We start from the raw sequence: 21,305 nt of genomic DNA, 5'->3' as shown, positions 1-21,305 counted from the left end.
ACAAATGAATTGTGTGACTGTACACACACTTTGTTTAATGCACAAAGTAAAACAATTTTTTGGTAAAAATGACCTTCAGACTGTGTGTATAAGGTTTATATGAAACATAAATGTATTCTGTGCTTAGACTTAGGTCCCATCGCCATCATCTCATTATGGTATGCAATTATTCCAAAATACGGAATAATCCGATATCCAAAATACCTCTGGTCCCAAGCATTTTGGATAAGGGATACTCAACCTGTATTGCTTTTATACTAAAAAGATAGGTTGGACTCGGGAGATGTACACGGGGTGCTTCCTGGGTGCGACTGTCAAATGACCCCTTTCAGGCAGCGCCCCGTACCGGCATATTGCTAGGTTGGTGATGCCACCAATGACGGGCGGAGGTGGCGCTTGGAGATTAAATGATCTTCAAGTGCCGGCCCTTATCTATGCAGTGAACGGGTCCCAGGTTGCATCGACCCGGCTAACCAGTTCACACTGCACTGCAACCCGGATCCTTCCCAGGACCAACTCTGCAAGCTGACCGGGTTGGATTCCCCGGTAAGTGGACCCGGGTTAACCTTTAACACAGAGCCACTCCCGGGCAATAACACAGGTTTTTAGTGGCTGTGTAAAAGGAGTATTATTTAGTTATGTAAAACCATAGAGAAAAACAAATGTAAAAAAAAAAAGTAAGGTAAGTTATGTAAAGGCTGCTTATACCTTACTAATAGACTAAAATGGTCAGGCAAACATCCAGAGCAATCCTTGATTAATAGTACTTCCATCAGAATCAGCTTTATTGGCCAGGTATACTTACGTATACTAGGAATTTGTCTTCGGTTTGCTATACAACAGCCAAGTAGGTAACAGGTAAGCAGGTGTGTGTGTGTGTGTGTGTGTGTGTGTGTGTGTGTGTGTGTGTGTGTGTGTGTGTGTGTGTGTGTGTGTGTGTGTGGCAAGTAAAGTTACACAGATAGGTATACCGTAGGGACACAAGTGAGTTACATGTACGTCTAGTCAGTCAATGTTCAGGAGTTCAGCAGGCGGACAGCTTGGGGAAAGAAACTTTTGAGGCTTCTGGTGGATCTGGCGGGGACAGCCCTGTAACGCCTGCCTGAAGGAAGCAAGTTAAACATGCTGTGGCCGGGGTGTAGCTGGTCTTTTACTATCTTCATTGCCCGCTTTTTAGCTCTGGACATGTACAGGTCCTGGACTGAGGGAAGGTCGGCCCCGATGATCTTCTCTGCGGTTCTGACCACCTTTTGGAGCCTGCATATGTCCCTCGCGCTGGCGGAGCTGTACCATACGAGTATCGAGGAGCACAGTACCGACTCCACAATCGCGGAGTAGAAGAGGAGCAGGAGCTTCTGTGGGATGTTGAACTTCCTTAGTTGCCTGAGGAAGAACAACCTCTGCTGCGCTTTCCCAACAGTGGCGTCAGTGTTGGACCCCCATTTAAGGTCCCTGGAGATTGTGGTCCCTAGAAACTTGAAGGAGTCCACTAGCGATACCACACTGTCAGCAATCGTTAGCGGAGGTGCACTAGATGACTTCTTCCTGAAGTCCACTATCATCTCGACAGTTTTGAGGGGGTTGAGGTCAAGGTTGTTGTGGATGCACCACTGAGCCAGCCGGTCTACTTCCCGTCTATAGGCCGATTCGTCCCCATCCTTGATGAGGCCGATGACGGTGGTGTCATCTGCGAATTTGATGATCCTTACTGATTGCGCCTCTGAGGTACAGTCATTTGTGTACAGGGAGAAGAGCAGGGGTGAGAGGACACAGCCCTGAGGGGCCCCTGTACTGATGGACCGCGCTTGAGAGGTGAATTCCCCCGCTTTCACCACCTGTGTCCTATCTGTCAGGACGTCTATTATCCAGGAACAGGTAGCTTCTGGGACCCCTAGGCGAAGTAATTTGGGGTGGAGGATGCTGGGGACGATTGTATTGAAGGCCGAGCTGAAATCGACAAACAGGACCCTCGCGTAGGTACCGGGAATGTCTAGGTGCTGTAGAATGTAGTGCAGGCCCAGGTTGACTGCATCCTCGACACACCGATTCGAGCGATAGGCGAACTGCAGGGGGTCCAGTTGGGGGCCAGTCACAGTTTTCAGGTGATTCAAAACCAGACGCTCGAACGTTTTCATGACCACAGACGTCAGTGCTATCGGCCTGTAGTCGTTCAGGTTCGTGATGGTGGGTTTCTTGGGGACCGGGACTATAGTAGACCTTTTGAGGCAGGAAGGGACTTTCTGTAGCTCCAGCGATTTATTGAAGATCTTGGTGAATATGGGGGCGAGCTGACCCGCACATGCTCTTAGGGCAGATGGTGACACTCCGTCAGGACCCGGAGCTTTCCTGGTTTTGGTCCTTTTGAACAATGCCTCCACCTCTTCTTGGGTGACTTGCAGTGCCTGGGGTTGGCCGTCGGTGTTCGGGGCATCGTAGAGGTGATTGTTTGTGTTGCAGGGGACTTCTTTTGCGAACCTGCAATAAAAGTGGTTCAGTTCATCTGCAAGGTCTTGGTGCATGGCGGTGGACTTTGATGTTTTCCTATAGTTGGTTATGGATTGCATTCCTTTCCATACAGATACGGGGTCATTGGTGGAGAGATCGTTTGTCAGCTTGTCCGAGAACCGCTTTTTTGCTAGCCTAATTCCTTTGTTGACTTAAGCCTAAATTACCATAATGTAATAGTTCCAATAAAGATAGTTGTTGCAAAAAAAATAAAAAAATAGATTTTTGTTTAAATGATTTAGCAAATGGTAATAATTTCAACACCCTGTAGTGGTGTGCCATATTGAGTTACAAAGAGCACCTGTCACCTACACATACGGCAGGCAGATATCTGGCGGTCTGCATAACTATCCATAAATGAATGCTTCCTTTGTGTGTAGGCAATAGGTACTTTGTAAAATAAAACTTTTTTTTTTAAATATAACAAAGGTGTTAAATGTTTTTAACAGTGTACATTTTCATTCCTATGTTAATATGATAATGCATGCAATATTGAGATTGTTTCTGTCATAAAACCATTTCTACATACAAGTTAAAATTGTGACTCTTAGGACACTAGTAATTGAGTTTTAGTCACACACTATAAAGTAACAAGAACTCACTCAAGCTGTAGCTTTGAGATAAAATAACAACAAAGTACTCCTTTATGTCTCTGCAATTTATCAGATGTTAAAGTGTACCACCCACTGTATTCATAGGTGGAAAGCCTCCCAATACAGATGGTCACTTACTAGTACAGTGCTGCAGCTGCCTGATGATTAGGAATGCTGCATGCTGTACATGTGGTGGGCGGGCAGGCAGTGCTACAATGACTAGTTCTGCCTCCTATGGCAGGCCGGGAATGAGATGCGGTGACAGCGACATCATAAGGCCATGTCTGTCTCATTCCCGCGGCGCACAGAGAGGCGGCAGATGAGGACCAGTGCAAATGCCGGATCACTCTGACTGAATCAGTCACAACTGTATGTGTGTGTCTGACTGTGATGTAAAGAACCAAATGACAGAGAAAGACCAGGAGGACATCAAAATATACTTCTACAACAGCAGCATTGAATTGAATAGATATTTTAAACCATTACATCATGTTAGTAAAAAAAGAGAAAATATAATGGTGGGGTGGGATGCGGTGGAGATGTGTATGGTTAGGTCAGGGGTCACTCAGCTGAAAAACAGATATGAAGTGGGGGGGGGGGGGCAGAAGTGACTGGGGCATAAAATGCATACATAAAGGGATTCAGTCACAGAGCATGTGGAGAGACGCACATGTGGAAGTAAAGAAGATATCCTAGACGGAAATCAATACAGGCGCTTTAGGATAAAGACCACACTATTAATATTTAAAAAATGCTGCTCTCAAAAAGGTATTCTGTTAAACCTGAATAAACAATTGAACTATAAAAGACTATAATAGAGAGCGCAAACATACATCTTAATTGTAATAAAAACAATTTATTAATATAAACAGCATTTAAAATTGAATTAACTATATTCTTATACAATGGAGCTAAAGAGCCATATACTCATGTGAAACCACTAGATCAGATCATACCATATGTTTATAATCAATTGAGGATAGTTCATTAGATGCAAACTTTTATGAGCTCCTGTGATTATTGATCCAATAAAGATGGAAAGAAAGAAATGAGTTCCTTAATATCCAGAACAATTGTTGTTATTCAGCTGACTCCTTGTTGTAAAGTATGTTTGCCTATGATATAATTAATTGCCTCATTCAAAAGTACAGGTGCGCAATAACCTCCACCTAAAAGATGGTTTTCTTTACCAGCGTAATACTGGGGCCCCTTAGCCGTTAGTGGGGTATATATTCTCACCGTATATGCAGTTCTTAAAGCCGTGTCCTATAGCACAAGGACGATGCGGCTATAGCAGCGGTGGATGTTTGAAGGTAGTGCCGGGTCCTATCGCACAAGGACCGTCCAGCACATATGGAAGTGGGGTATAAATTCTCACCGTGAGTGTAGTTCTTAAAGCCGTGTCCTATAGCACAAGGACGATGCGGCTTAAGGGGCAGTGATACGGAGCGACTGAGCCGTGATATCCACTTCACATATCCAGATCATCATTTTTGAGCTATACTGAGACCTGCATTGCCTATTCAGGTGCGCCCCTCTGTTGCTAATTACAGCTTGGCTCGCTGCCACTTCTGCATGTGCTGGACGGTCCTTGTGCGATAGGACCCGGCACTGTCTTCAAACATCCACCGCTGCTGTAGCCGCATCGTCCTTGTGCTATAGGACACGGCTTTAAGAACTACACTCACGGTGAGAATTTATACCCCACTTCCATATGTGCTGGACGGTCCTTGTGCGATAGGACCCGGCACTACCTTCAAACATCCACCGCTGCTATAGCCGCATCGTCCTTGTGCTATAGGACACGGCTTTAAGAACTGCATATACGGTGAGAATATATACCCCACTAACGGCTAAGGGGCCCCAGTATTACGCTGGTAAAGAAAACCATCTTTTAGGTGGAGGTTTTTGCGCACCTGTACTTTTGAATGAGGCAATTAATTATATCATAGGCAAACATACTTTACAACAAGGAGTCAGCTGAATAACAACAATTGTTCTGGATATTAAGGAACTCATTTCTTTCTTTCCATCTTTATTGGATCAATAATCACAGGAGCTCATAAAAGTTTGCATTCAATGAACTATCCTCAATTGATTATAAACATATGGTATGATCTGATCTAGTGGTTTCACATGAGTATATGGCTCTTTAGCTCCATTGTATAAGAATATAGTTAATTCAATTTTAAATGCTGTTTATATTAATAAATTGTTTTTATTACAATTAAGATGTATGTTTGCGCTCTCTATTATAGTCTTTTATAGCACATGTGGAAGAGTCTGGGGAGCCACAAAGTGTGGGTTATGCTGGAGAGACACAGGGGGGTTGTGTTGGAGAGATGCAAGTGGGGTGACATTGGTGAGATGCCGATGAGTTGTGGGGGGTGTCACTAGTAAGAGACATTCTGGTATTTCACCACTAGTTGGGATTCCAGCGTGGGTATTGTGACGTCCTGGATCCCGGCTAGCGGTATGATAACCGCTTTCCGTATAAAGAACAGAATTGTAAAGAACAGTTTTCTAGGGGTAACATTCTTTTTATTTGTTCTGGCCATTACCCTTAGTTGTGTCTCTGGCAGTGGCAAGACACCATCTCAGAGAAGCTCTGCCTAATGTGTGGGCCGTTGGGGGCGGCACACGGATGAGTTCTATCATCTCTCCAAAAAGCAAACTTTTCCTTATTAGACTCTAAAATAAGGTATAATGGGGCAGATGTATTAACCTGGAGAAGGCATAAAGAAGTGATAAACCAGTGATATGTGCAAGGTGATAAAGGCACCAGCCAATCAGCTCCAATATGTAAATTAACAGTTATGATCTGATTGGCTGGTGCCTTTATCATCTTGCACATATCACTGGTTTATCACTTCCTTATGCCGTCTCCAGGTTAATACATCTGCCCCATTGGCACACGGATAAATGTGAAATACACATAAGCTTCTTAGTTCACAGTTTGATCAAATTGTGAATGCCTGTCTACAGCAACTACGTAACTTCACTATTTATTTCTATAACAGTTGTTTCTGTCTACATATTATAAGTAATACTAAAAAAAATATATAAAAAACCCATCAAGGAATAAATAGGGATGCCGGGCCAACGCTCATATTTATACATTTATGTATATATTATAATATTACAAAGTCTAACACATACTTTGTTATTAGTATGTCTATAGTGTGTACAGTGTGCTCCTGTATTATATAAAACCAGTCACAGTGGTGATGCACCTTCCATGTATTTGAAAAGTGTTTGTGTACAGATTAAATTCCCTTTAAAGGATAAAAAAAAAAAGAGGGGTATCAGACATATAGGGGTGTATTCAATAGCTGTCGGAAAGACGGCAGCTTCCAACAGATTTCGGTCTGAAGGGATTCTGACCTATTCAAAATGTGCAGTTATTTTCCGACAAGTCAGGAATACCAGACTTGTCGGGAAACACGTGGATCGGCAGAATAGCCGCTGATCCGCGTGCTCCTGTCGGAAATGGGGCCAAATCCGACAGGTTTTGGCCCCCTTTCCGACAAACTCAATCCGACTTGAAAACAAGTCGAATTGAGGTGAGGAGATGGGGAGCGGTGCGGCGGACTACGGGGTCGGGGACGAGAGGTACCTTGACGGCCGTCCCCTGGCCAGGCACCTCTCTACCTGCAGCGCCTTTCCCCGCCGCAGACATGTTCCCCCGCCGGCTGCCGCTCTCAGCTCCCCCTGCCGGCCACCGCTCTCTGCTCCCCCCGCCGGCCGCCGATCTCAGATCCCCCTGCCAGCCGCCTTTCTCTGCTCCCCCCGCTGCCGCTGTCAGGGCAGGACACCGGGAATGGCCAAATCCGACAGTCGGATTTGGCTGTTCATTGAATAGCCCTTGTCGGATCCATACCAACAAATGCATGTAGGATGGATCCGACACTTAATGAATACACCCCATAGGGTGAAATTCAATTGAGGGTGGGAAATGTAAAAATAAACTGCGGAGTGGGGTTTTGCTATGCAATTAGAGGAGAGACTGAGACACTTTGTTCACCTAAAATTTTTGTTTTTAGAAAAGATCACTTGAACTTGCTCTGGCAACCCTGCGGCACTCCCCCAAAGGACTAATTTAAGCAATTGGAAGTTTCCAATTAGCTTAATTAGCCAGCAATTACTCACTTTCTCAATCTATGTCTTCTCCTCCAGCATCGGGCACCGACTGCTGCAGCAGTGGCGAGTTTTTAATGTATATGAGTGTGTGTGTGTGTGTGTGTGTGTGTGTGTGTGTGTGTGTGTGTGTGTGTGTGTGTGTGTGTGTGTGTGTGTGTGTGTGTGTGTGTGTGTGACCCCCCTGAAGGCAGCAGCAGTAAGAACCACATCTCCTAGCAGACCCCTCCCCAATGGGAAGATGGAGGAGAGACCACAGGAGAGGCAAGTATCATTTTTATTTTATATGTTTTTAACTTGTGCAGTAGGGTTTTCAGAGCTGACAGCCCTGCGTTTTGAAAAAAAACTTTTTAAGGTAGATAGCACAGGTATCGGGAGTGTGCATACTCGCAGTAATTCAAAATTGGGAACAAATTTTTTTGCTCGCTAAATCTCGCACCCAATTTAATTCCCCCATGGATATCAAAACCAGCCAAGATGTGGTTCAAAGCTAGAATTCATGTGCTTTATACAAAAAATTCTATTATAATGGCAAGTAAATGGTTAACATGGCTTAACTTCTGTCTTACCTGTGTGTACCCTAAAGATGGAGGTCCATAGTCATTCACCAGCTGCCTGTATTGTACGGACAATCCCATACTTGTAGAAGGAGAATGTGCACTTACTGCAGTTGAGAAAAAAAAAAAAAAAGTTAAAAATAAAGATATACGTTTATGTAGTAAAATAAAGAATACACACATGTAACTAAACAGTGATTCAATAGTGCCTAATGTTTCTGTGAGTGCAAGTTCCCATGTACTTAAGGAGCTGTGGTCCTGATGCAGAGATAGGCGCAGTAGCACAGCTGCAACATCGGATCATCTGCGTGAATGTTGGTCATCTGAGTAACCATCAGGATGGCCGATGTTTTCACGCAGCCGGGGCCATAGCAGCTGCACCCAAAGACCCTAATCTTACTTTTGAAATCCCTCTCCTCAGCCTCTGTAAACTGAGCCTAATTCAGGTGCATTTGGAGGTTCGGCGCATGCTGCACAGTACCGATATTTAGTACTCTGTGCATGCGCTGTACTAACACTGCACATGCGCAGTACGGGTCTGCGACATTAGACGCAGATCGGCAGCAGACTGTCAGTGATTGACAGTCTGCTGCTGTTTTGGGTCAGTGACAGCCTTTGTTTCTCAAAGGGAGTGATAAGGCCAGAACCTCTGGCAGGTTTGCGGCGGCCGGCTTGCGCGATCCCATGGGGCCAATGGTGTTGCATATGATCCAATGCTGTGTCCTAGGATGCAGCTCGGATCACTAATGCAAACAGGAGGCCGCCTGCTGCAATACATTGTTAGTGCTATTGCTTCCATGTAAGCAGCATCGATAGCAACTACATGTGAATCAGGCCCAATGTGCGCATATGCAGTGTCAGTTTCTCAGGATAAGTCTTTCACAAATGTGAGAGATTCCTCCAATATGCCAGGGATGTAACTCGTAAGTTGCATTTAGTACATAGCGGGAATAATCATCTAAAAACGAATTATCCCCACCATGATGTACACTGAATAAAATTGCAACACTTCGGTGATTCTTTATATGTAAGCCCCCTGATCCCTTCTGACTGGGTACACACTACACAATGTGTGTACCCAGTGTCGGTACAATACATCATGCCATCCTTATACACTGCACGATGCAGTGGAATGACGGCGCAATGTATCATTGCCCGCTACATTTAAAATGCATGCCATTGTTCCCTGGGCTGTCCCATTGGGCATGCAGCACACCTGTCAGGACCACCCAGGAAAAGAACCGCAGGATTGCACAATCGCGGATAGACACTGAGCGATGTGGCCGATATAGCATTTCAATCTGCATCGGAACAATATATCGTCCGAATAATCGCCCAGTGTCCTTTTCATTAGTTTTGCCTTTCAAGTAAACCACATTGGTATATGTGTGTGTGTATGTATAATATATATATATATATATATATATATATATATATATATATATATATATATAAAAAATTTTATATATAATTATTTTGCACTGGTTCCCTTCAGGAACAATTTTGTAAATGTATTCATTGAAATACTTTTAATACCATAATTTATGTTCTGTGTCTTTTCTGAAGTAAAAAAGAAAAATCTATATTGCAGTTTATGAGCTGAACTGATGACTTCAGCATGGGGAAATTAGCTAAGTGGTAAAAGTCCCATTACACCAATCAGTTTCAGGGTAATTAAGATACCCTACAATTGGCAAGTTATTCAGCCTTTTCTGTCTATAAATGGAGCCCAGTCTTATCCTCATCATTATAACACACTCCACTCACCACTAACACCTGCTCCTGATATGACCAACCACTTAACTGGCATGGTCAGATTTCATGCAAATGCGTCGTCCCACCCCGTCCCCCCATTTTTTATGAGGAGATCCGTTCTGCAGATGTGCATAATATAATGTTTAAATATTTAAAAAAATACTTTTTCAACTTTACTAAATAAAATAAATTTTAAAAAACAATGTTGTTAACGCTTTTGAAGGGAAAAATCGTCAGTTAAGTGTGACATCTTCTAACTTCCTGTTCTACCTCAGACCTTGTTCTCTTCCCCAAGCACAGCTGACCCCCTTCCATTACAGTGCAATGCATCCTTGCCACAAAACAATGTCATCCCATTGCTCTAGTAACCCAACTAGCCTGCAATATACAGATGTGTCCTCATACACCCAGCGTCTTTACGGTATACGGCGCAAGACACCCAGTGCCACCGAGATGCTCCAAGAGGAGAAGCGCATTGTATTTTTCTTTACATTTTGCATCTTATTTGCATCACAGATGCAGCAAAATACCACTCACAGTGTACTAGAGACGCTGGGCTCTGACTTTAACCGCGCATGAATTAGTTTTAAAATCGTGCAAAATCGCACATGAAGCACAACAGAACTTGGCGTGAGGATAGGCCGATGTATCGGAGCTCTTCTTACACAGATTCAGAGTCACAGCTACACAAATGTAGAGATGGGAAAAAAAGTACCCTAGGGTATTCGGGCGCTATGAGGCGAGGTGCTTAGCTAAGCAGCAGCCAATTTTTAGGGAAGTCACTCCCTGTATGGTAGCAATAGAGAAGGAAAATGAGGCTGCGCTGTTAGAGGAAAGAACAGTACCATTCACTATGTGTATAACTTTTAAAAACAATTTATTAAAACAATAATAACTCTTTAAAAAGCAGTATTATGTGCAAGATAAGCCAATTATAAGCAGGAAATGATTTAGCCAATTATATAGGATGGATAGAGTTTACCCCTGGAGGTGATTCAGGACTGATGTTTTGTGTTCTCTAGGATCCGTTCCACATTTTGCCCATAGATATTATGTCCAGTAAAATTCCACTGTAGAGAGTCCCTTTCAGATGGTATTGTAGAGAGTCCAAATTAGAGTTCCATATGCCGCTAGAGGGTTAGTGCAAAATCCCATGTATGGTGGGTACCTCATGCGTTGCGGAGATAGGATGGTGCCTCTCTAGGACTCCACTGGATGTCTGGTACGTGATGTGGGCTGGTTCGGGTCCGGTTCAAGGTTGTCCTGTTCCAAGGGTAAATGACTGACGCGTTTCGCTGCATAAACCTTGCAGCTTTTTCAAAGTTATACACATAGTGAATGGTACTGTTCTTTCCTCTAACAGCGCAGCCTCATTTTCCTTCTCTACAGCTACACAAATGTTACATATCAATTATAATGATGTAATGCAGTTGGTTGGACATGTAGCTGCATATCTGTCAGGACATTGGGACTAAATTCTGAGTTGCAAACTGCTGCAACCACTTAAGTGTCTTCTGCCATAGTCAGGTCTGCAACTTTATGCTATTGCCAGTATCAGCCCTTCCCCTGGGGTACAGCTGTGTGCCTGTGACTATATGATAATGCCAGTATCAGCCCTTCCCCTGGTGTACAGCTGTGTGTCTGTGACTACACATTAATACCAGTAGCAAATTTGTTAGCAGTTGGGCAAAACCATGGCCCTCATTCCGAGTTGTTCGCTCGCTAGCTGCTTTTAGCAGCATTGCACACGCTAAGCCGCCGCCTACTGGGAGTGTATCTTAGCATAGCAGAATTGCGAACGAAAGATTAGCAGAATTGCGAATAGAAAATTCTTAGCAATTTCTGAGTAGCTCGAGACTTACTCCTACACTGCGATCAGTTCAGTCAGTTTCGTTCCTGGTTTGACGTCACAAACACACCCAGTGTTCGCCCAGACACTCCTCCGTTTCTTCAGACACTCCCGCGTTTTTCCCAGAAACGCCAGCGTTTTTTCGCACACTCCCAGAAAACGGCCAGTTTCCGCCCAGAAACACCCACTTCCTGTCAATCACACTACGATCACCAGAACGATGAAAAATCCTCGTTAGGCAGTGAGTAAAATACCAAACTTTTGTGCTAATTTACTTGGCGCAGGCGCACTGCAAACATTGCGCATGCGCAGTTTGCGACTAATCACTCCGTAGCGAAAAAAAATAATGAGCGAACAACTCGGAATGAGGGCCCATGTGCACTGCAGGAGGGACAGATATAACGTGCAGAGAGAGTTAGATTTGGGTGGGGTGTATTCAAACTGAAATCTAAATTGCAGTGTAAAAATAAAGCAGCCAGTATTTACCCTGCACAGAAACAAAATAACCCACCCAAATCTAACTCTCTCTGCAAATGTTATATCTGCCTCCCCTGCAGTGCACATGGTTTTGCCCAATTGCTAACAAACTTGCTGCTGCGATCAACTCAGAATTACCCCCTATATACTATTGTTAGTATCAGCCCTTCCCCTGGCGTACAGCTGTGTATCTGTGATTATATGCAAATGCCAGTATCAACCCTTCTCCTGGTGTACAGCTGTGTGCCTGTGACTATACGCTAATGCCAGTATCAGCCCTTCCCCTGGGGTACAGCTGTCTGTCTGTGACTATATACTAATGCCAGTATTAGCCCTTCCCCTGGTGTACAGCTGTGTGTCTGTGACTATATGATAATGCCAGTATCAGCCCTTCCCCTGGTGTACAGCTGTGTGTCTGTGACTATATGATAATGCCAGTATCAGCCCTTCCCCTGGTGTACAGCTGGGTGTCTGTGACTATATGATAATGCCAGTATCAGCCTTCCCCTGGCGTACAGCTGTGTGTCTGTGACTATATGATAATGCCAGTATCAGCCTTTCCCCTGGGGTACAGCTGTGTGTCTGTGACTATATACTAATGCCAGTATCAGCCCTTCCCCTGGTGTACAGCTGTGTGTCTGTGACTATATGATAATGCCAGTATCAGCCCTTCCCCTGGTGTACAGCTGTGTGTCTGTGACTATATGATAATGCCAGTATCAGCCCTTCCCCTGGGGTACAGCTGTGTGTCTGTGACTATATGATAATGCCAGTATCAGCCTTCCCCTGGCGTACAGCTGTGTGTCTGTGACTATATGATAATGCCAGTATCAGCCCTTCCCCTGGTGTACAGCTGTGTGTCTGTGACTATATGATAATGCCAGTATCAGCCCTTCCCCTGGGGTACAGCTGTGTGTCTGTGACTATATGATAATGCCAGTATCAGCCTTCCCCTGGCGTACAGCTGTGTGTCTGTGACTATATGATAATGCCAGTATCAGCCTTCCCCAGGTGTACAGCTGTGTGTCTGTGACTATACGCTAATGCCAGTATCAGTCCTTCCCCTGGTGTACAGCTGTGTGTCTATGACTATACGCTAATGCCAGTATCAGCCCTTCTCCTGGGGTACAGCTGTGTGTCTGTAACTATATGCTAATGCCAGTATCACCCTTCCCCTGGTGTACAGCTGTGTGTTTGTAACTATATGCTAATGCCAGTATCAACCCTTCGCCTGGTGTACAGCTGTGTGCCTGTGACTATATGCTAATGCCAGTATCTGCCTTCCCCTGGTGTGCAGCTGTGTGTCTGTGACTATATGATAATGCCAGTATCAGCCTTCCCCTGGTGTACAGCTGTGTGTCTGTGACTATATGCTAATGCCAGTATCAGCCCTTCCCCTGGGGTACAGCTGTGTGTCTGTGACTATATGTTAATGCCAGTATCAGCCCTTCCCCTGGGGTACAGCTGTGTGTCTGTGACTATACACTAATGCCAGTATCAGCCTTCCCCTGGTGTACAGCTGTGTGTCTGTGACTATATGATAATGCCAGTATCAGCTCTTCCCCTGGTGTACAGCTGTGTGCCTGTGACTATACACTAATGCCAGTATCTGCCTTCCCCTGGTATACAGCTGTGTGTCTGACTGTATGCTAATGCCAGTATCAGCCTTCCCCTGGTGTACAGCTGTGTGTCTGTGACTATATGATAATGCCAGTATCAGCCTTCCCCTGGTGTACAGCTGTGTGTCTGTGACTATATGATAATGCCAGTATCAGCCCTTCCCCTGGGGTACAGCTGTGTGTCTGTGACTATATGATAATGCCAGTATCAGCCCTTCCCCTGGGGTACAGCTGTGTGTCTGTGACTATATGATAATGCCAGTATCAGCCCTTCCCCTGGGGTACAGCTGTGTGTCTGTAACTATATGATAATGCCAGTATCAGCCCTTCCCCTGGTGTACAGCTGTGTGTCTGTGACTACACATTAATACCAGTAGCAAATTTGTTAGCAATTGGGCAAAACCATGGCCCTCATTCCGAGTTGTTCGCTCGCTAGCTGCTTTTAGCAGCATTGCACACGCTAAGCCGCCGCCTACTGGGAGTGTATCTTAGCATAGCAGAATTGCGAACGAAAGATTAGCAGAATTGCGAATAGAAAATTCTTAGCAATTTCTGAGTAGCTCGAGACTTACTCCTACACTGCGATCAGTTCAGTCAGTTTCGTTCCTGGTTTGACGTCACAAACACACCCAGTGTTCGCCCAGACACTCCCCCGTTTCTTCAGACACTCCCGCGTTTTTCCCAGAAACGCCAGCGTTTTTTCGCACACTCCCAGAAAACGGCCAGTTTCCGCCCAGAAACACCCACTTCCTGTCAATCACACTACGATCACCAGAACGATGAAAAATCCTCGTTAGGCCGTGAGTAAAATACCAAACTTTTGTGCTAATTTACTTGGCGCAGGCGCACTGCAAACATTGCGCATGCGCAGTTTGCGACTAATCGCTCCGTAGCGAAAAAAAATAATGAGCGAACAACTCGGAATGAGGGCCCATGTGCACTGCAGGAGGGACAGATATAACGTGCAGAGAGAGTTAGATTTGGGTGGGGTGTATTCAAACTGAAATCTAAATTGCAGTATAAAAATAAAGCTGCCAGTATTTACCCTGCACAGAAACAAAATAACCCACCCAAATCTAACTCTCTCTGCAAATGTTATATCTGCCTCCCCTGCAGTGCACATGGTTTTGCCCAATTGCTAACAAACTTGCTGCTGCGATCAACTCAGAATTACCCCCTATATACTATTGTTAGTATCAGCCCTTCCCCTGGCGTACAGCTGTGTATCTGTGATTATATGCAAATGCCAGTATCAACCCTTCTCCTGGTGTACAGCTGTGTGCCTGTGACTATACGCTAATGCCAGTATCAGCCCTTCCCCTGGGGTACAGCTGTCTGTCTGTGACTATATACTAATGCCAGTATCAGCCCTTCCCCTGGTGTACAGCTGTGTGTCTGTGACTATATGATAATGCCAGTATCAGCCCTTCCCCTGGTGTACAGCTGTGTGTCTGTGACTATATACTAATGCCAGTATTAGCCCTTCCCCTGGTGTACAGCTGTGTGTCTGTGACTATATGATAATGCCAGTATCAGCCCTTCCCCTGGTGTACAGCTGTGTGTCTGTGACTATATGATAATGCCAGTATCAGCCCTTCCCCTGGTGTACAGCTGGGTGTCTGTGACTATATGATAATGCCAGTATCAGCCTTCCCCTGGCGTACAGCTGTGTGTCTGTGACTATATGATAATGCCAGTATCAGCCCTTCCCCTGGTGTACAGCTGTGTGTCTGTGACTATATGATAATGCCAGTATCAGCCCTTCCCCTGGGGTACAGCTGTGTGCCTGTAACTATATGCTAATGCCAGTATCAGCCTTCCCCTGGAGTACAGCTGTGTGTCTGTGACTATATGATAATGCTAGTATCAGCCCTTCCCCTGGGGTACAGCTGTGTGTCTGTGACTATATGCTAATGCCAGTATCAGCCCTTCCCCTGGGGTACAGCTGTGTGTCTGTAACTATATGCTAATGCCAGTATCAGCCTTCCCCTGGGGTACAGCTGTGTGTCTGTGACTATATGATAATGCTAGTATCAGCCCTTCCCCTGGGGTACAGCTGTGTGTCTGTGACTATACACTAATGCCAGTATCAGCCTTCCCCTAGTGTACAGCTGTGTGTCTGTAACTATATGCTAATGCCAGTATCAGCCTTCCCCTGGTGTACAGCTGTGTGTCTGTGACTATATGCTAATGCCAGTATCAGCCTTCCCCTGGTGTACAGCTGTGTGTCTGTGACTATATGCTAATGCCAGTATCAGCCTTCCCCTGGTGTACAGCTGTGTGTCTGTGACTATATGATAATGCCAGTATCAGCCTTCCCCTGGTGTACAGCTGTGTGTCTGTGACTATATGCTAATGCCAGTATCAGCCTTCCCCTGGTGTACAGCTGTGTGTCTGTGACTATATGATAATGCCAGTATCAGCCTTCCCCTGGTGTACAGCTGTGTGTCTGTGACCATATGCTAATGCCAGTATCAGCGCTTTCCCGTGGGGTACAGCTGTGTGCCTGTGACTATACGCTAATGCCAGTATCAGCCCTTCCCCTGCAAATGCCAATTCCTCCAGCTGTGTGTCTGTGACTATATGTTTGGTGTGTATTTCTCTTACGTCCTAGAGGATACTGGGGTCCACATTATTACCATGGGGTATAGATAGGTCCACTAGGAGCCATGGGCACTCCAAGACTTTGATTGTGTGGACTGGCTTCCCCTCTATGCCCCTCCCACCAGACACAGTTTAGAAAATATGCCCGGAGGAGCCGGTCGCGCTTAGGGAAGCTCCTGAAGAGTTTTCTGCATTTATTTTTCTGTTTGTTATTTTCAGGCAGGTCTGGTTGGCACCAGACTGCCTGCTTTGTGGGACTTGGGGGGGGGAGGGGACGACGGCCCAACCTCTCATAGGGATAATGGTCCCGTTCCCCGCTGACAGGACAATGAGCTCCTGAGGAAACTATTTGCAAGTCCCACCACGGCAAGCGTACAGACCCGCAGCACGCCGCCCCCCCTAACAGAGCCAGAAGTGAGAAGAGTGGTGAGTAGAAAGCCGGCGCGGTAATGGTGGCATAAGGGTATGGAAACGCAGTGCTGACAGGCAGGCTGCGGCTCCAGGTTTCAGATGCATAATCTGTGTGTTCCGCTGTGAGGGGCGAGCTGAAGCCTTAAAATACAAAATACCCACACTGGCAGCAGCTTACAGGGGTTCTAACCCACTGTAAAGCACATTATAAACCTCAGCCAGTATAAAAAAATAAGATTTTACTTACCGGTAAATCTATTTCTCGTAGTCCGTAGAGGATGCTGGGGACTCCGTAAGGACCATGGGGAATAGAATGGCTCCGCAGGAGATAGGGCACTTTAAGAAAGACTTTAGGATTCTTGGTGTGAACTGGCTCCTCCCTCTATGCCCCTCCTCCAGACCTCAGTTAGGGAAACTGTGCCCAGAGGAGACGGACAGTACGAGGAAAGGATTTTAGTTAACCTAAGGGCAAGATTCATACCAGCCACACCAATCACACCGCATAACCTGTAAAAAACTATCCAGTTAACAGCATGAACAACAACATAGACTCGATTCGAACCGATGAAACTATAACATAACCCTTATGTAAGCAATAACTATATACAAGTCTTGCAGAAGAAGTCCGCACTTGGGACGGGCGCCCAGCATCCTCTACGGACTACGAGAAATAGATTTACCGGTAAGTAAAATCTTATTTTCTCTAACGTCCTAGAGGATGCTGGGGACTCCGTAAGGACCATGGGGATTATACCAAAGCTCCCAAACGGGCGGGAGAGTGCGAATGACTCTGCAGCACCGATTGAGCAAACAGGAGGTCCTCCTCAGCCAGGGTATCAAACTTATAGAACTTTGCAAAGGTGTTTGACCCCGACCAAGTAGCTGCTCGGCACAACTGTAATGCCGAGACCCCTCGGGCAGCCGCCCAAGAAGAGCCCACCTTCCTAGTGGAATGGGCCTTAACCGATTTAGGCAATGGTAATCCTGCCGTAGAATGCGCCTGCTGAATCGTGTTACAGATCCAGCGAGCAATAGTCTGCTTTGAAGCAGGAGCGCCAGCCCTGTTGGCCGCATACAGAACAAACAGAGCTTCAGTCTTCCTGATCCTAGCTGTTCTGGACACATAAATCTTCAAAGCCCTGACCACATCCAGGGACTCGGAATCCCCCAAGTCCCGCGTAGCCACAGGCACGACAATAGGTTGGTTCATATGAAAAGATGAGACCACCTTTGGCAGAAATTGAGGACGAGTCCTCAATTCTGCCCTATCCACATGAAAAACCAGGTAGGGGCTTTTATACGACAAAGCCGCCAATTCCGAAACACGCCTTGCAGAAGCCAAGGCCAATAACATAACCACTTTCCAAGTGAGATATTTAAATTCCACCGTCTGGAGTGGTTCAAACCAAGGTGACTCGAGGAAACTTAATACCACGTTAAGATCACAAGGTGCCACCGGAGGTACAAAGGGAGGCTGAATATGCAGTACCCCCTTCACAAATGTCTGTACTTCAGGAAGAGAAGCCAATTCTTTTTGGAAGAAAATGGATAAGGCCGAAATTTGGACCTTTATGGACCCTAATTTTAGGCCCAAATTCACTCCCGTTTGCAGGAAGTGAAGCAGACGGCCCAAATGGAACTCCTCCGTAGGAGCAGTTCTGGCCTCACACCAAGACACATATTTTCGCCATATACGGTGATAAAGTTTCGATGTCACGTCCTTCCTAGCCTTGATCAGGGTAGGAATTACCTCCTCCGGAATACCTTTTTCCGCTAGGATCCGGCGTTCAACCGCCATGCCGTCAAACGCAGCCGCGGTAAGTCTTGGAACAGACAGGGCCCCTGCTGCAGCAGATCCTGCCTTTGGGGAAGAGGCCACGGATCTTCTGTGAGCAACTCTTGCAGATCCGGATACCAAGTCCTTCGTGGCCAATCCGGAACAATGAGGATCGTTCTGACTCCTCTTAGCCTTATTATTCTCAACACCTTGGGTATGAGTGGTAGAGGAGGGAACACATAGACCGATCTGAACACCCAAGGTGTCACTAGAGCGTCTACCGCTACTGCCTGAGGGTCCCTGGACCTGGCACAATACCGCTTTAGCTTTTTGTTGAGACGGGACGCCATCATGTCTATCTGAGGCAGTCCCCACCGACCCACGATCTGTGCGAAGACTTCTGGATGAAGTCCCCACTCTCCCGGATGCAGGTCGTGTCTGCTAAGGAAGTCCGCTTCCCAGTTGTCCACCCCCGGGATGAATACTGCTGATAGGGCGCTTACATGGCCTTCCGCCCAGCGAAGAATCCTGGTTGCTTCTGCCATGGCCACTCTGCTCCTTGTGCCGCCTTGGCGGTTTACATGAGCTACTGCCGTGACATTGTCTGACTGAATCAGAACCGGTTTGTCCCGAAGCCATGCCTCTGCTTGACGTAGGGCGTTGTATATGGCCCTCAACTCCAGGACGTTGATGTGGAGACCAGTCTCCAGATTTGACCAGAGACCTTGGAAATTTCTTCCCAGTGTGACCGCTCCCCAACCTCGGAGGCTTGCGTCCGTGGTCACCAGGATCCAGTCCTGAGTTCCGAACCTGCGGCCTTCTAGGAGGTGAGCACTGTGCAGCCACCACAGGAGAGATACCCTGGCTCTGGGAAACAGGGTGATCCTTTGATGCATTTGTAAATGGGACCCGGACCATTTGTCCAGTAGATCCCATTGAAAGGTCCTCGCATGGAACCTGCCGAAGGGGATGGCCTCGTACGATGCCACCATCTTCCCCAGGACACGTGTGCAATGATGCACTGAAACCGTTTTTAGCTTTAATAGGTTCCTGACCAGGGCCATGAGCTTCTGAGCCTTTTCCATCGGAAGAAAAACCTTTTTCTGGTCTGTGTCTAGAATCAGACCCAGAAAGGTCAGGCACGTTGTAGGGACTAGCTGGGACTTCGGTAAATTGAGAATCCAGCCGTGCCCCTGCAACATCCTCACCGACAGCGACACGCTATCCAGCAACTTCTCCCGAGATCTCGCCTTTATGAGGAGATCGCCCAAGTATGGGATAATTGTGACCCCCTGCTTGCGCAGGAGCACCATCATTTCCGCCATTACCTTGGTGAAAATTCTCGGGGCAGTGGAAAGCCCCAACGGCAACGTCTGAAATTGGCAATGACAGTCCTGTACTGCAAATCTCAGGAACGCCTGATGAGGAAGGAAAATCGGAACATGAAGGTATGCATCCTTTATGTCCAGGGACACCATCCAATCCCCCCCCCCCCCCCTCCAGGCTGGCGATGACCGCTCTGAGCGATTCCATCTTGAACTTGAACTTTTTCAAGTACAAGTTCAGGGATTTTAGATTCAAAATGGGCCTGACCGAACCGTCCGGTTTCGGGACCACAACATGGTTGAGTAATATTCCTTTCCTTGCTGGAGAAGAGGAACTTTGACTATCACCTGTTGAAGATACAATTTTTGAATTGCAGTCAACACTAACTCCCTCTCTGACGGGGAAGCTGGCAGAGCCGATTTGAAAAACCGGCCAGGAGGCACGTCTCCGAATTCCAGCCTGTATCCCTGAGAAACAATCTCTATAGCCCAGGGATCCACCTGTGAGTGAACCCAGACCTGGCTGAAAAATCGAAGACGCGCCCCCACTTGAGCTGACTTCCCCCGGGAAGCCCCAGCGTCATGCGGTGGACTTTGCAGATGTAGGGGAGGACTTCTGCTCCTGGGAACTAGCTGCGTGCAGCTTTTTTCCCTTGCCTTTTCCTCTGGCAAGTAAGGACGATCCCCGTACCTTCTTACTTTTATTGGAACGAAAGGACTGCATTTGATAATGAGGTGTCTTTTTAGTATGCTGTGGGGGGACATAAGGTAAGAAATTCGATTTACCGGCCGTAGCAGTAGAGACAAGTCCGAGAGTCCTTCTCCAAACAACTCCTCCCCCTTGTAAAGTAACGACTCCATATGCCGCTTTGAGTCGGCATCCCCCTTCCACTGTCAGGTCCACAGGAGTCGCCTAGCAGAAATAGACATAGCATTTATTCTGGAGCTTAGTAAACAAATGTCTCTTTGAGCATCCCTCATATATAAAGCAGAATCTTTGATATGCTCTAGGGTCATTAGAATGGAATCCTTATCTAGGGTTTCAAGTTCCGTAGATAAGGAATCTGTCCATGCTGCGATAGCACTACACACCCAGGCCGATGCCATAGCCGGTCTAACGATAGTACCGGAATGTGTGTAAATGTGCTTCATGGTAACCTCCTGTTTACGATCAGCAGGATCCTTGAGGGAAGCTGTATCCTGAGAAGGCAGTGCCACCTTCTTGGATAAGCGTGTCAGCGCCTTGTCTACCTTCGGCGAAGATTCCCATCGTATCCTGTCCTTTTGTGGAAAGGGATACGCCATAAGAATCCTTTTGGGAACTTGTAGTCTCCTATCTGGAGATTACAAGCCTTTTCGCACAAGTCGCTTAGTTCAAATGAGGAAAAGTGACCTCAGGCTTTTTCCCTTTATACATGTGTACCCTCAGTGATATGCAAAGCCTCTTTAATGGCCATAATCATGTAACGAATACCTTTCGCCACCTTTGGCTGTAATTTTGCATCCTCATAGTCGACACTAGAGTCAGTCTCTGTGTCGGTATCTGTGTCAGTGATCTGGGATATGGTGCGTTTTTGAGACCCCGAAGGTCCTGGTGCCACAGGGACAGGCATGGTCTGACTACCTGACTGATCCCTAGCTTCAGCCTTGTCTAATCGTTTATGCAGTAAATTTACATTTGCATTCAAGACATTCC

The 21,305-nt window shown here is 46.3% G+C and overlaps 1 protein-coding gene across 1 annotated transcript in view; it reads right to left on the bottom strand.

Annotated features, from left to right (window-relative positions):
- The window catches only part of CDK2AP1 (cyclin dependent kinase 2 associated protein 1), a 54,962-nt gene that overhangs the window by 14,951 nt on the left and 18,706 nt on the right, over positions 1-21,305 (bottom strand). The window contains exon 2 of the mRNA XM_063964510.1: positions 7,805-7,899. Coding sequence (XP_063820580.1) covers positions 7,805-7,899 — 95 coding nt within the window. The remainder of the gene's footprint in view (positions 1-7,804; positions 7,900-21,305) is intronic.

Source organism: Pseudophryne corroboree, chromosome 1 (genome assembly GCF_028390025.1).
Source record: "Pseudophryne corroboree isolate aPseCor3 chromosome 1, aPseCor3.hap2, whole genome shotgun sequence".
In the NCBI taxonomy this organism is placed as follows: domain Eukaryota; kingdom Metazoa; phylum Chordata; class Amphibia; order Anura; family Myobatrachidae; genus Pseudophryne; species Pseudophryne corroboree.
The sequence above is the reverse complement of the archived record's forward strand: the minus strand, read 5'-3'. Positions and strand labels throughout refer to the sequence as shown.